Source organism: Poromitra crassiceps (assembly GCF_964638095.1).
Source record: "Poromitra crassiceps genome assembly, chromosome: 16".
NCBI classification, from domain to species: Eukaryota; Metazoa; Chordata; class Actinopteri; order Beryciformes; family Melamphaidae; genus Poromitra; species Poromitra crassiceps.
Genome location: NC_139645.1, coordinates 13,528,317 through 13,544,651, shown reverse-complemented (window position 1 = coordinate 13,544,651; position 16,335 = coordinate 13,528,317). Strand labels below are relative to the sequence as shown.

General features: G+C 44.1%; 1 protein-coding gene across 2 annotated transcripts; it reads left to right on the top strand.

Moving 5' to 3' along the window:
• The first annotated feature begins 3,549 nt into the window (after positions 1-3,549).
• On the top strand, positions 3,550-10,841 carry tipin (timeless interacting protein). 2 transcript variants are annotated; one of them, XM_083652686.1, is made up of 8 exons: positions 3,550-3,610; positions 4,647-4,777; positions 6,507-6,600; positions 7,523-7,598; positions 8,041-8,163; positions 8,269-8,332; positions 8,953-9,192; positions 9,576-10,841. In XM_083652686.1, exons 2-8 carry the CDS (start codon positions 4,654-4,656, stop codon positions 10,010-10,012), a joined length of 1,158 nt encoding a protein of 385 aa, XP_083508812.1. In that variant the 5' UTR covers positions 3,550-3,610; positions 4,647-4,653; the 3' UTR covers positions 10,013-10,841. The 2 variants fall into 2 exon arrangements, with proteins under 2 accessions (XP_083508812.1, XP_083508813.1); XM_083652687.1 differs by having other exon boundaries at positions 3,566-3,630.
• Positions 10,842-16,335: the final 5,494 nt, after the last annotated feature.

Below are 16,335 nucleotides of genomic sequence, written 5' to 3'. Positions count from 1 at the left end.
TGCATTTACTTTTTGTACTTTTGTTGACCAATGCAATGTTTACAATGTGATATGCACTTGTGATTTTTGTACTGTTTTAATTGTTGATTTATACAAATAGCCTACATTAAAAAAAAATCTGTTCTTATCAGTCATTGTATTTTATTTATTTATCTTCCATAAGAGGCATTTTTTATTTAAGTTTACAAGATTGAGAATCTGCCATGGTGAGTTTAGTTTTGCACCTTTAAGTTGAATGAGAAGCTCCTCTATTTTTTCGCATTTACCTATGTAGGCTACTTTGTTGACAAATACAATGTTTACAACGTGGTATGCACTTGTGATTTATACAAATATATATAGCCTATATATTTAAGTTCTTATCAATTGAATATCTGATATGTAACGTACCCTACCCGGGACCATATTAAATTGATTTTTGGAACATCTATTGCAGTAGGCTACCTAAGTGCACCCCCTATGATGTTTAAAGTAAAGCGTTCGGGTGGAGCTAAATCATAGACTGTATGAGCTAAATCCATAATCCAGTGGGTTCAGTGTGTGAATTCATTTTCTTCAATGGGGCGGGGACAAGGAATATTAGTTGTAGAGTCTGGTCTCGAGCAGCCACAGCTTTTTGGGACATTTGACAGTAGCCTATTCAAGAAAAGAGAAATCAGCAACCACATCGCTTATATTTTTACATTCTGAGTGAGAGCAGAAGTAGCTCAAGAGTTTGATGTATAATATATGCATGTCGTGTTAAAGTTGTGTGAACTGTCGCAGTTTTTTAAATGTAAACAGAGTGAAGCCGGCTAGAGCAGACACTCACGCCTCGCGCCACTTGGGCTCCATAGGGTTCCATTGCCGTTGCCACCCAGTGACGCGGTTTGTTTACCAAAATGCTGCTTGGCTTATCCCTCGTATTGACATATAAGCCTAATTGTCTAAATAAACAGACAGGTTGACTGGCTAAACCATACGACGACGTTCATCCATCTTTATTTCTGACATGTGGAGAACTCTGGCGCACTTTGATACGTCATCAACAATAGCCGATGGGCTACAGCCCTACAGCACGGCGCCCTCTGCTGTCCAGAAAGAGTAAAAGCGTAGAGTGTAACTAGGGTGGGATCTCGTCACACTTTTAGAAGTGACCGCCTACTTCCTGCTTCAGCACTGCACCAGAGATTTTTATCCGACATTTTTTTTCCCATAGACATTTCGTAAAATGCTTATAAAAATAGTTTTACTTCGTCAAACCAAACGGTTCTGCTATATTTAGAATCGGGAGAGACCATAGAACATTCCACTAGGACCAAAACTTAAAAAACTAAATCGAAAAAATATTTTCTTTAAATCCGCATTTGAGTGAAATGTTATGTGGTCCCTCCTGTTTCTAAATATATCTGAACCTGTTTGGTTCGTTTTTTATAAGCATTTTACGAAATGTCTATGGAATATAAATGGCAGATGTAAATCTCTGGTACAATGCTGAAGCAGGAAGTAGGCGGTCACTTTCTTGCCCACTCAAACACAGCTGAAACACACGGGATTATGGATTTCGCTGCAGTCGAGTGTTTTCTTTTAAACATATTAGGGGGTGCACCGTTCCTGGAAGTACTGCAATACCAGGTCGATGCGTGGAGTGGACGGAGCAAGCCCCTATTCCATCTCCCAGTTCCAAAAATCAATTTAATATATGGTCCCCGGGTAGGGGACGTATCAGATATTAAACTGATAAGAACAGATACTACACTTGATCTTAGCCAAAAGGCCGAGAAGCGATACCCGTATAACTGGCAAACTAAAGGGGGCATTCTCGGCGACATCACTTTGACTGACGGGTTTTGTACTAACATTATAACTTTAAGACCATTCAAGAAACAACGAACACACGTATGCTAACCTTAAACATGTCAAATGCCTTAAAACCTCAGTAAAATGTTATTTTATAAGAAATTAGGGGCTAGCGAACGCAACTTCTAGGCTCTTCCTCGTCACGTGGTACGTTCTAGTCCAATAGGGAACAGAAACATTGGAGGACTCGAAATACCATTTAGCCTACTACGTTAGCATGAAATGTGCGTGCATTTTTTTTTAAACTAATCTGCATGATAAATATGGAATGTCACTGTATCTGAACAGAGCAGTCATCATCATCTTTTAATTGTTCCTTCTTCTTCTTCTTCTTCTTCTTCTTCTTCTTCTTCTTCTTCTTCTTCTTCTTCTTCTTCTTCTTCTTCTTCTTCTTCTTCTTCTTCTTCTTCCAAAGAACTTTTATGGAAAGAAATGACAGCTCCATATTGCCCCATTGCAACATCAGCGCCCAGCAGCCTCCGCCATTTTTTATTTTTGGAAGCGTGACAGCGCCAAAAGAACCTCGCACAGGCTCGCAGTGGTCAGCTGCGGTAGCGCTGGCCCCTATACTCAGCCTCTCTAAACAGTAACTCAACGGGAGAACACTCTGAACTTTGGGGATTCACATCTTTTCCGGGCGTACTGCAAATCTTGATTGAAGTGGTAGTGCAGGGATGTAAAACAACAACCATATTGTGGAAACTAAGCAAAATTTTTCGTTTTCTTTGTTTAGTTTTTTCAAGATAAATACCTAATGAAAAGGACCCGAGGTTCAACTCCCGTTGAGTTACTGTTTAGAGAGGCTGATTATAGGGGCCAGCGCTACCGCAGCTGACCACTGCGAGGCGCATTCTGTTTCCAAAAATGGCCGGAGTGTCGTCTCTTTCCTTCCATGCTCTTTGCTTCTTCTTCGTTAATTTTGTGGCGAGTGCAAAGGGAATGTGCATTACCGCTACCTGCTGGTACCTACACGCCCTGCTAACTACTACTACTACTACTACTACTACAGTGCGCCCTCTTCTGATACACCGCTAAATAGTCTCACGTAGTCAGACCCACCGTCGACGTCAACAAGCTCTAGCGACGGAAGACTAGATATCATCTACGGCTGACACCATGGCTGGCACTGCGAGACTGAGTAGTAGTAGATTGATGAGTAGTTGTAGTTAGCAGGGCGTGTACATGTAGGTAACCTCGCGTCACCAGGCTCTTCTCGGCGAGAAAGAGCCTGGCTCCCGCCCACAATTGATTTTGTCACCCTACTGGTTCCGGCCTAGAGCCCGCCCTAGACCGGATGGCAGCGTTTCTAGCTCGTCAACTTTCACGTTAACTTGACAATTTGACCCAAGTATCAGAACGGCAAACAACAAAACAAAAGATGGACGTACCGAAGTTACATTGCGGATTCACAATCTCACATATTTTTAAGCCAATACAGAAGCTTTGCATCAGACAATTAATCGAGGGAAGAGACATCAAGCTAACAGCAACACAGATGTTTTTTGGCGCACTGCCTTCCGGTGTTCATTCTGGTTCCGTGGTTTACGCCCCATGACAAAAAGCGGGGTGGAAGGTGCCCAGACTAACATGTAGGTACTGTGCGGTTGCTAGGGTCCAGTAGGTGGCGGTAATGTACCTTTTCCTCGCGCCTCAAAACCATGGCTCAAAACTAACGAAGAAGAAGAAGAAGCAGAAGAAGAAGAAGAGAAGAGAAGAAGAAGAAGAAGGTTTACAGAGCCCGCGCTATTGCCCATCAACAGCTCGCAGAAAGGTTTACGCTTTTAACGTTACGTAGGTTAATGTTTTGCTAATAACAATGTTGTGTCTTGTCAGCTACTATCATGGTGGAGTTTTACGTTGAATCTCGTTTTGGTGACCTGCTTCTAGTTTAACGTTAGCTCCAGAGTTGACCAAACTAACGCTATCTGTTCTGTCAGTCAACTCAGCTGCCTGCTACGGTAGGCCAGCTAACTAACGTTAACGTCAGAAGCTCAATGTTTAACTAGTTACCTTTAGGTGGCAGTCACCTTTTTGATCCAAAAAAGGTGCTGTTGTGTCTACCATTTTCACTCCCCATGTAACCATGATGCCTGGCTGCTTTCCAACAACTTTGTTGAGTTTAGCCGCAGCGCCTTCATGTGTTTCAAGTCTCTCAGATAACATGGTGACTTGGATGAAACCTCCTTTGTGGACCAAACCCTGCTTTAACTTAGGTGACAGCTATATTCCATTACGATTTAAGAATCAATAAGAATGAATGCCAATGAATAAGACCTCATAAATCGTCGGCTTTTGTTGTGATGAGGTGAGGGTGACAGTAGTAGGTTTGTCAGTGACAGTCAGTAGGAGGGGTGAGTCCCTGAAGGTTAGATCTCTAAATAGAAAGAGGCCTGGATTTACTGAAACTAAACTCAGTGGGAACAAAAACACCTTACAGTGTTCAAAGTAGAGCTGCAACGATTCATCGATTAGTTGATCGACAGAAAATTAATCAACGGCTATTTTGATAATCAATTCATGGTTTTGTTTTTTTATGTGAGGGAAAAAAGGCAATTCTCTCTGATTCCAGCTTCTTAAATGTTTCTGGTTTCTTTACTCCTCTATAGACAGTAACCTGAATATCTTTGGGTTGTGGGTATCGTTGAGATTTGAGGACGTCATCTTAGGCTTTGGGAAACACTGAACGACGTTTTTCACCATTTTCTGACATTTTATAGACCAACTAATCGATCGTGAAAATAATCGTCCAGAGTTGTAGGCTTTAACTGTGCATGACGGTTGCAGTTGCTTTTCCCTGTCCTCTCCAGAAGCACCATGGAAGACGGCCCGTTTGACATTCCTGACTACGACCAGATAGAAGATGAAAGCTTCCCTCCCCTCCCTCCACCGCACTCCCCCGGCCAGGGGGGAGGAGAGGAGGCCGACCCGTTTGCAAACGGTGAGGAGGATGCTCAGAATGAAACGTGTGTTCAACTGTTACAATAATACAGTGCCCCGTCTCCACAGCCTCTTCTCTGTCATTCAGCCTGTGTTATTAGCCTGTACAAGAGAGTGCAGCGTACGGGTACATTCCCTGCCTACCAACACAAGGGTCGCAGGGTCGAGCCCTGGTGTTACCTTCGGCTTGCTTGGGCATCCAATACAGTCACAATTGGCTGTGTCTGCGCCCGATTGGGAAGCCCGATTAAAGGGAGGCTTTGCCGATTTTCAACCCACTTTGTATCATAATCTCGGTAATAAGCAGATGGACAGTGCTTAACTTCTATATTATGTTTTCCATTATGGAGAAATATCAGTTATATTTAGAATATATTACCGACATTGTAATGATACAAAGCGGGTTGGACATCGACAAAGCCTTCCTTTAAGCGTATGTGTCCTGGTCGCTGCACTAGCACCTCCTCTGGTCGGTCGGTCGGAAGGGAACTGGGTGGAATAGCATGATCCTCCTCCTATACACTACATTTACTGGCGGTGAAACTATTTGATGTCAGATGAAAAGAAGCAGGTGGGGAACTGCGCATGTATCGGAGGAAGCATGTGCTAGTCTACAATAGAGAGCCGCAGGGATGACGTATTTTTGTAGTCGGAACGCGGAAGTCCCGGACTTCATGGTTCTTCACTGTTCCTGCCTATGGGCCTATGAATGGGTTTTTGGCACGATGCTTCAAATAAGGTCTCTGGGCAACGCAAGCTTAATCAAACGCAAACCAGTGTTCAGCGGGATAATCTTCACACATGAGGACCACTTTCATGAGTTTTGAAGCGTAAATGCGAGCCCTAGAAGTAAAAAGCTCGTGCTAAGCTAATCCAGAACTACACACAGTGTCGCATTGGCTTTCCCGTCACGTCACCACTCAACCTGGAGTGTTGTTGAGGTGTGCGCTGCTGTGCACTGATTACCCCGGGCTGAACCATGGGCTGAACCAGGTGAGGGAAAGATCATTTCCGTGTTCGTCCTTTGAAGTGATGACGTTATTGACGTATAATATCCCCATCGACTCAACAGTGTAGTCTCATTTAGCCGTTTGCTAGCTAGCCGCCCTTTTAACGGCCCGTAAAAGCTTAAAAACTCATAAAAGTGGTCCTCATGTGTGAAGATGGGGTCATCCCTATGTTCCCCGGGTCCTATGTTCCCCGTTTTTCCCAAATGGTGTCCACCCGCTATGCCGACCACCCGCAATGCCGACCTTAGGTTTAGGCGTGGGGGTGGGAGAGGTTAGGTTTTGGGTTAGGGTCTGGGGGAGGTTAGGTTTAGGCATGGGGGAAGGTTAGGTTTGGCGTGGGGGCTGGGAGAGGTTAGTGAAAAACGGGGAATATGGAACCCCGGGAACATAGAACCCGGGGAACATAGACATGATCCCGTGAAGATTATCCCGCTGAACACTGGTTCGCGTTTGATTAAGCTTGCGTTAAGCACAGACCTCATTTGAAGCATCGTGCCAAAAACCCATTCAAAAATCTCATAGGCGAAAACAGTGAAGAGCCGGGAGTGTTAGCATCGATGTTTTCCAGACTCGTTCCTGTGGCTCTATTCTCCCCAGATCGGCAGAGGGGGCGGAGCAACAACCCACGGGAGCAGGGGGGATTGGCCAAGTACAATCGGGGAAAATAGTGAATACAATGATATGATTGACTGCCTGTATTATCTGGTTTGGCTGATTCAGGCGAGGAAGACGGGGAGCAGTCCAAGCTGGCTGATGTCCCCGCGGCTAAAAGAAAAGGGGTGAAGAGGCCACAGCCCAAACTGGACTCTCAGAGGTACCTTCTACCTCTACCTTCTACCTCTCAGAGGTACCTCTCAGAGGTACTTTGACCTTCTTCAGACTGTATCATCGGAGAGAATATGAATCGATGCAGCTAAAAAAGTACATTGTGCTATTTACTACTGTGAGTAGTACATGGTATGTGCAGTAGAAAGTTGAGCCACAAGGACACGCTACTACTGATAGTGGAGGTACTTTTACACCTGTGATTATTGATGGTCAAAGTTACAATCTTCAAGGTTTGGTACCCGAAGGTAAAATAGTTATGCAGATGGGAACTTCAGTAGGCCAGAAGTTAAAAACAAGACCTCACATATGAATTCACAAAGACATCAAGACAAGCATCATTAGAATATTATTAATAATAATATTATTATTTAAATGTTATGTCTAGGGGTGTCACGATACACTCAGTTCACGATACGATACACGATATTGGGTTCACGATAATGATACGATACGATATTTTAACTATCTTTTTTTGCGATCGATTTGTAAGTTGAGGGGGCATCCTCCACGCTAATTTGAGTAATTTCACCATTTTCATCCTCCGTGTCTGTAACGTCCCTCGTCTGTTCAAACAAAGCAATGAAAAGGAGAGCGAGCATGCAATCAGATGCAGATCAGTGCCACCATGTTCAGCTTCTTTTTCACGCGATATGAGATTTCATCTCAACCATACATATTGTCACGTTTTGATATCGCGATATACATGTATTGTGGGACGATATATTGTGACATCCCTAGTTAGTTTCTTCCTATGGACCTTGTGTCTGATAATAAAGTTGATTGATTGATAAAAAAAAAACACACACACAGATACAGTAAGATAAAAACTCATATTAATGCTGTGATAAAGTGCTTCGTGACAGCTCAAATATTAAACATTTGACACTGAGAGAGTCTTTCCTTTCCAGGCTGATCTCAGAAAGAGGACTTCCAGCTCTGCGCACACTGTTTGATGATGTGCATTTTAAAGGCAAAGGGCACGAGGTAAGAGCTGACAACAGATCTCTGAGCGCAGTCACCAGAAATGGGCAACTTTTGAGTAGTTGGTTATAGTTCTGCACACTTTGGTGAAAAAGTCATTTTGTGATTATTGTGGACAATATTGCGATCGTGATATAATTAACAAATGGTATCATGAGTTGCTTGGTTATCGAGGAAAATGCACAATTACTGATTTTTAAATGTTTTTCTCAACTCAAACATACAAACTTACATTAGCATAAAAAATAAAAATCTGTACAGTAATGTTTTCAGTGGCCAGTAAAAACTTTGGCAATTTTTGTATTTAATTCAATTGCAGCCTTTTGTGATGATATATTGCACAGGCTGACATTGCGATTGCGATGAATTGTGCAGCACAGAGTTGGTTACTGTGGTTATTCTGGACGTCGTGAAAAGATGGCCGTCTGTGTCTGTGTCCAATCAGGCTGAGGACCTACGGCTCCTGATGCAGAAGATGGAGAACTGGGCCCACAGATTGTACCCCAAACTGCAGTTTGATGATTTCATTGACAAAATTGAGAGGCTAGGTGCCAAAAAGGAAGTACAGGTGGGATGGAGATGGCGTTCTCTTTGTACACTTCTTGTCAATATTCAACACAGGTCAGATTTTTTACGGTGCACTGTTTGAAATCCTTTTCCTTTCCCACCTCAGACTTGTCTCAAGCGAATACGACTGGACATGCCACTGACGCATGAGGATTTCATCGGTAACGAAGGTATGAGATCAAAACATGCCAGTAATACCCACTATCTAACCACTATCCACATCAGCAGCAAAATGGAAAATGCTATCCAGTTACATTTTCATCTTTCTATGGGAGTACAGGCTGATTTCATAAGATCATCAAAAATAAAGGATGAATTCTGTTTTGACAGAAAAGTGTCTTCCTAATTCAGATACTTTTGTGTTAAACGTCAGTCTGTTTGCACCACAATAAATCACTTACTTAAATCAACTGTGTGCTCCAGAATCCATCTTTGATTTTTGATCACTCAGTCCCTTTTCTGAGGCACCACTTCTGCAAAGTTTTGTCAGCTGAAGCGCGCAGATATTCCCTTTTTTATTTCACAAGTTGTTTAATTCATCCAAACCAGAACAAGTTTGTTTAAAATATATTTTGCAATCACAATTTTCTTCTGAAAATTAACAATGAATAATCAATAAATCTGCTCTTGTCTCTATATCGAATGCTTCACACAGTACCTGATTCGAGAGACAAAATAGCATTGAGAACATTATTTTGTTCAGTGAAATATATTATTGTCAGGAGGTTTTTACTAGTTTACTTCCTCTTGGAAAGTGAGCCAAAAGGTTAATTCCAGACATTTAATCTAGGTGAGGAAGAGGCAGCTCCTGAGCGGCACATCTTCGGAGACCCAGAACCGTTTGGCGGAGACGGTTTCCCTGAGGTCCCCGAGCCTCCGCTCCACTCCACTCCGGCTCCTCCACCCGCCCACTCCACCCCGGCTCCCCCACCCGCCCCCTCCATGACGGAGGAGCAGAGGAAACGCATGGAGCTCAACAGACAGATGGCTCTTGAGAAGAGGCTGGCCCGCAAGCAGCAGCAGCAGACAGGTTAGGAACACGCTGTTCGTTCGGCACCTTCCATAGTGATCCGGATATACAAGGTGTGGTTCTGCATGATGCACAGAGCACACAGCTGTGTTCAAGATACAAGATACAATACAAGATGTACAAGATACAAGATCTTTATTGTCACTCGATGTACAAGCGGGAGTGCGCTCAATTTGACTAAGGTGCGGTTATGAGTAGTTCACTGCATGTTTAGAAACGGCTCAAGTTTGTTACAAATGTCATCAGATTTGAACGTGTGGGATGACTATTTAATGCTTGCAGATACCAGTGTATGTTCTTTAATCAAAGAAGCGCTGCTAGTACAACAGCATAACTGTTCTCACTAATGTCACTGTGCACATCCCTCCCCCCGGCCCTTCTAGATCCATCAGACTCCCAGCCTGTCTCAGTGGACCAGCCCTCGACCAGCTCCTCGTCACAGCCCCTCTGCCCGTCCAAAGACCAGGAGGAGGCTGAGGACCAGGAGAGAGGCAGCAGTGTGGCCCAGGAGGAGGCTGTCGACCAGGAGAGAGTCAGCAGTGTGGACCAGGAGGAGGCTGAGGACCAGGACAGAGGCAGCAGTGCGGCCCAGGAGGAGGCTGAGGACCAGGAGAGAGTCAGCAGTGTGGCCCAGGAGGAGGCTGAGGACCAGGAGAGAGGCAGCAGTGCAGACCAAAAGGAGGCTGAGGACCAGGAGAGAGGCAGCAGTGTGGACCAGCGGGAGGCTGAGGACCAGGAGAGAGGCAGCAGTGTGGACCAGCGGGAGGCTGAGGACCAGGAGAGAAGTCAAGTCAAGTCAAGTCAAATTTTATTTATATAGCACCTTTCATACACAAAGGCAATTCAAGGTGCTTAAGAGAGAGGCAGCAGTGTGGACCAGCGGGAGGCTGAGGACCAGGAGAGAGTCAGCAGTGTGGACCAGGAGGAGGCTGAGGACCAGGAGAGAGGCAGCAGTGCGGACCAGGAGGAGGCTGAGGACCAGGAGAGAGGCAGCAGTGCAGACCAGTCCCTCGGCCGGTCCAAAGACCAGGAGGCTGAAGATCAGGCGAGAGACATCAGTGCGGACCAAGACTCAGTGCGGTCCCCCGGACTCCCCTCCCTGTGAGAAAGGAGAGACCAGCCTCTGCTCTGTGCCACCACACGGCAATGGCTGCCAGGATAGCAAGTAATGCATGTGCAGACTGCAGTACACACGTCGCACACTTTAGGCAGCAGCAGTCTGAGTTAACAGCCAACTGTTCCCTGTAAGCTTTATGGCATTTTCATAGTCTTCAAAAAGCCAAACCAACCAAAAGCCAAACAATTTTTTTATTCAAGGTTTCCTATTCTCATCCTTTCATGGCAGCTAGCTTGTCAGGAAAACCTGTTCCATGGTGTTTTATAGCTCAAACAATAATGATTCAGGAATAGATGGCAGTCCCTACCTTGTCGGGTGTGTTTTGGTACGCATGTGGCTTTAGACTTAGTCAGTCAACAAGTACGGGAGGTGGAGCCTGTCTTTTTGTCATGTGACCCTCAGGTTGAAGGATGTTTCACAATTGAGTCATTTACTTCAAGGGCCCTCAGTGAAGAGCGACACAATGCTATCATACAATTCACTGCTGTTACCTGACCTTGTTCAAATTTACTGTATTTCCAGTCAGTATTTGTTTTTTTGATAAAAAGTCATTTCAGTCACTGATTGAAAAGTCTTTAATAAAATAATAAAAAAAATCCCTCGTATGCGTTTGAGATTGTGATCACTGTCCTTCGTAATACAGTACCTAACTTCAAATCAAGGGAAATGTTGAAGATTCAAGACTGCAGTAAGGTGTTAAAGTCTGGCACACAGATATTCATTGCTATGCATGTTTCAAAAAGTTCCTTACATGTTTGTATTCCAAGGTTTATTTGATAGGCCACAAACTCCATTTGACTGTATTTATTTAACATTTATTTTAACCAGATAAAAAGCAATTGAGATAATAATCTCTTACAATGCTGACCTGGCAAAGAAGCAAAAACTACACGTCAGGGCATGACAAAGACAATATGTACAACATGGAAAACAATTAAAACAGGAAAAAAAACAAAAGCACATTACAGAAGATATAGCGTTCTAAATGAGACATTTGGACAGGAGCAGCTAATGGCGAGGACCTCTGTGATCTCATGTTTGAAACTAGACAAAGAAATGAGAGGGTTCAGTTTAAGTGGCACTTGCAGGTCGTTCCAGGACCAAGGGCCAAAATAAGACTTTTTTTTCCAGCCTCAGTCCTCAAACTTGGCACCTCAAAACAAGCCAGCTGCTGGATCATCTGACCCTGTAGGACAGTGATACTCAACTTGCCGGCCGCATGTGTGGCCCGCGATGGAATTGCAAAAAAACAAACAAAATTTTTATTTTTATTTTACAGTGCACCTGAACGCAACATGCAAGATACCCGCTGAATAAGTGTCCAAATGTTCATGTCATTCTGGCCAATACTCCACTTCTGTTATAGCATTTCAGTCTGGAATATGGCAAATCTTTCAATAATCTATGATTTAGCTGCTAAATCGTCAAATAGGGGCACGGTGGCTCAGTGGTAGAGCTGTCGCCTCACAGTCAGAAGGTCCTGAGTTCGATTCTCGCCTGGGACACTGGGTGCTGTGGTTGTGTCCCCCCCCATATCTTCAGTGCCCACTGCCCAGGTGGGTTATCTCGTCGTAAGGGCCTTTCTGTCTGTGTGGAGTTTGCATGTTCTCCCCGTGCTCCCCCAGGGGTTCCTCCGTATATAACCCCCCCCATTAAAAACATGCAGAAGATCAGATCGTCATCGTCATCCGACCAGTGACGACAACACCCGAAGTTGGTCCCCGGGCGCTGTACGAGAAAGCGACCACTGCTCCTGGCCTGCCCCCCGGAGGAAAGGACAAGCCAGGATGGGTCAAATGCAGAGGACAAATTTCACCGGCCACCGTCAGCATGTGTGTGTTTGTGGCCGTCCGTGCATGTGTTGATGTGATCGTGTGACAATAAAAGACGGGCTTGTCCGTCTGAAATCGTTTTTTTTTTTTTTTTATACCGCCGTCTGCTTGCTACCCAGGCACTTATGTATGTACTTAACCTAACTAAACCTAACTATCCGGTGTGCGCAACATTGTCAGACTAAACTTCGGCTGACACCACAAAAACCTACAATCTGCTATGGAAAAATGTATATTGTTTGTTTATTAACTGGCCCCTGGCCTTCTATCATTTCACGAAAGTGGCCCCCGGGCAAAGCAAGTTGAGTATCCCTGCTGTAGGAGTTGCGTACTGCCGTAAACTTGGAGCAGATGTAGCGGGTTAACTTGCCTAAGATGGCTCTATACATTAAAATGTGCCGATGCTGCATCCTGTACCTGCATCCTGTACCAACCAATCAGAGTAGGCTATATAAAATACAATGTTGAGTTACAGATATCTCAGAGCAGCGTGTTCAAGTGGGCCAAGTTTGGCCAGGGCAGTGGGGCAAGCAAATCTATAAAATGGTGTCACCGTAATCAAGCTGAGACCAGGAAAAATTTAAACACACACAACACACTTTTACCACAGGTAGCAATGTGATACAGTAGTGTGAAGTATCTTAAACACTGGATAACAAAAGAAACACACACAGTACATACTTCCATGCATGCATACATATATAAACACTCAAATCCCCCCTCCACCACAGATGGCAATTAAATGTTTACTCTCCTGTGTGGATTATCATGTGCCTCTTCAATACTCCTTTATCACCAAAACCTTTACCACAGACTGAGCAATTAACTTTTTCTCTCCTGTGTGGACCATCGTGTGATTTCAAGTTTACTTTACGACCAAAACCTTTACCACAGAGAGATTAATTAAATTGTTTCTCTCCTGTGTGGATTATCATGTGTCTTTTCAAGTCTCCTTCACAACCAAAACCTTTACCACAGACTGAGCAATTAAACTGTTTATCTCCTGTGTGGAGTATCATGTGTCTCTTCAAGTTTCCTTTATGACCAAAACCTTTACCACAGACTGAGCAATTAAAGTGTTTCTCACCTGTGTGGACTATCATGTGTCTCTTCAAGTCTCCTGCCTGACCGAAACCTTTACCACAGACTGAGCAATTAAATTGTTTCTCTCCTGTGTGGACTATCATGTGTGTCTTCAAGTTTCCTGCCTGACAAAAACCTTTACCACAGACTGAGCAAGTAAACTGTTTATATCCTGTGTGGACTATCAGGTGTCTCTTCAAGTCTCCTGCCTGACCAAAACCTTTACCACAGACTGAGCAATTAAATTGTTTCTCTCCTGTGTGGACTATCATGTGTGTCTTCAAGTTTCCTGCCTGACAAAAACCTTTACCACAGACTGAGCAATTAAACTGTTTATCTCCTGTGTGGACTATCATGTGTCTCTTCAAGTCTGCTTTATGACTAAAACATTTACCACAGACTGAGCAATTAAATTGTTTATCTCCTGTGTGGACTATCATGTGTCTATTTAAGTCTCCTTTATGACCAAAACCTTTACCACAGACTGAGCAAATAAATGGTTTATCTCTTGTGTGGACTATCATGTGTCTATTTAAGTCTCCTTTATGACCAAAACCTTTACCACAGACTGAGCAATCAAATTGTTTCTCATCTGTGTGGACTATCATGTGTGACTTCAAGTGCCCTTTATAACTAAAGCTTTGACTACAAACTGAGTGACTCAAGTGTTTCTTCCCAGGAACTTCACTGTTTCTCTGTGAGTCTAAACCTGACTGAGGTTCACTAGTTTCCATCCATTCTTGTTCATCACTGTCTTCAATCTCAGGTTCAGAAGAATTTGAAGTCTTGTAATCACTAGTTGGTTGTGAATTACTAGCTGGATATATAAGATCTATGTTCCTGGCTGGTTCTGATACTCCACAGTTCTCTCCACCAGCTTCTGTTTTCAACTGTTCAGTTGAGCTGCTGGCTAGAGGCTCTGCCTCTCTGTTCTCCTCAGTTTGACTTTGATGAAGCTGTGAGGACTGAGGTTTCTCTTCATCATCTTCACTCTTCACAGAGACATGAGTGAATCGGAACTTGTTGATATGGGCCTCATCTGGCCCTTGAAGCTGCTCTCCCTCCTGCCTGGTCCAGAGTTCCTCCCAGAGTTCCTCTTCAAAGTGTGGTGGCTCGGACTCCTCCTGAAGCTGCTCTCCCTCCTGACTGATCCAGAGTTCCTCCTGTTCCTCTTTAATGTGCGAGTGCTCTGGATCCTCCTGGTGCAGACTGGAGCTCCACTCCTGCTGCTCAGCGGGAACCTCCGATTGAATGACCAATAGCTGCTGGAGGTCTGGAGGCAAGGCTTCTCTGTGTAACCGCACAGCGTCCAGCAGTTTTCCTTGTCGGTCTTTCTCCTCCTTTGAACCAGTAGCTTCCTTCTCGTACTCTGCTATCGTTCTTTCAAACAGCACAAGTATGTCTTCAACAGCCGCAGTTAGGGCAGCTCTCAGCTTTTGGACTTTGGGCATTTTCATCTTCCCACAGAGGGACTTTTTTCCTCCTGAACTATTTACTGACAAACGTTATCATTCAAAGCTACAATAGCTTCGCAGCTAACGTTAGCTTCACAGCTAAACCATTAATGTAAGTCCTTCCTCTCCGAGTTAAATGGAGCCCCGGTTCCAGTTTATATATTCAAGATAATAATCCGCACATACGAGTCTACTGTTTGTAAATTAAGCCTCTGAAAACGTATAAGAGCGCAAAAAAAATACGCTACTGCTGCTACTACCAACGTCGATGAGCCAGCGTAAAGTGAGCAGGAATTTCACGAATGGTACTTCCTGCCCTGCTTCACTCTGCAGGTTGGCGGGATAGACTAGCCTGCAGTCTGCCCCCTACAGGCAGGGAGGATGCGGTCAAAAAGTATTGGCCTAATTGATGCAGTGATGTGCTAGGTGCTGTTCTGATTTGTTGTGGTCATGACTAGCTTTGTGCAGTGGGCGAGGATGCAAACTGTGTGAAGGTTTAATTCAATCCTTGTTGAATTATGGGACATAGTTTCAAGGTTTTTGAAATTGCCTTGTTTTCTTAGCTGTGAATCCTACATTTGATTTAACTTTGTGTGCCTTTGTTTATTCTACTGGCCTACAATTTGTATGTCTTGGAAAACAACTGATAACAGATGTGAGCCTAAGTTATTTTTCTTTGACACACATGATACAGAAACACCTCTAATCTTTCAGCAGCAATACTTATTGAGACCACAAAGGGAATATTAAGATGTTACAGTACATGTGTTTGACTTTTAACGATTACTGTAAAAATAAACAGATTCTCATTACCACCACTGAGGTGCCCTTGAGCAAGGCCCTTAACCCCAACTGCTCCAGTGGAGCTGATCAGTGGCCAGCAGATCAGACTGTGGTTGTACTGGTCAGCTTCCAGGTATGAATGCATGTGTGAATGTGAACAGGGCACTCCTGAAAAAGAGAGCATTGCTCTCAGTGAGACTCCCCCTGTATAAATAAAGGTAAAAAAAAATGTTGATCATATTGTTCATGCACCATATTTATTACCAAGCATGTTACAAAAATAGATTTTGTTAAAATAATACAATGTCATCAGTGCTTCATCTCACCTCATACCTCAGTGTACACTATCCTTTGGTCTATGCATTTAATGATCAGTAAGAGTTTATTTCTTTTGGAGATCTTCTGCTCACAACATGAATGGCCTAGGCCCCCCTTGACTATTTTCATATGAACCAAAGTCTGGGTCAAACTCCTTCTTGGACCGGCTGCAAGAATGTTTTGAGTGTGGAAAGATATCATCTCCTCTCCAGTAAAGTCACTGATGTGAGAGTGTGTGCTTCAGTAAAGCTTCACACTCATCTGCTCCATTGTAGTGAGTTACTCTGTGGCCAACAGTACAACCCAGGAGTCGGTATTCTAATGATGTCTGGGTGTAGCTAGTCTCGCTGGCCAGCCTCCTCTCCCTTCCGTCCGAGGAGTCTGGCGCCGCAGGTCTCCATAGTGGGATTGCGATGGGCGGCGCTTAGCAGCAATGCCCTTGGAAAATAGTTTCCAACAATCCAATTTGCCGTTTTCAGCATGTAGCAACGAGCTAGCGTGTAGGTTTCTGCCGTTAGCTTGCTAGCTAGTTAGCGTTGTTGTTTTCACTGAGGCG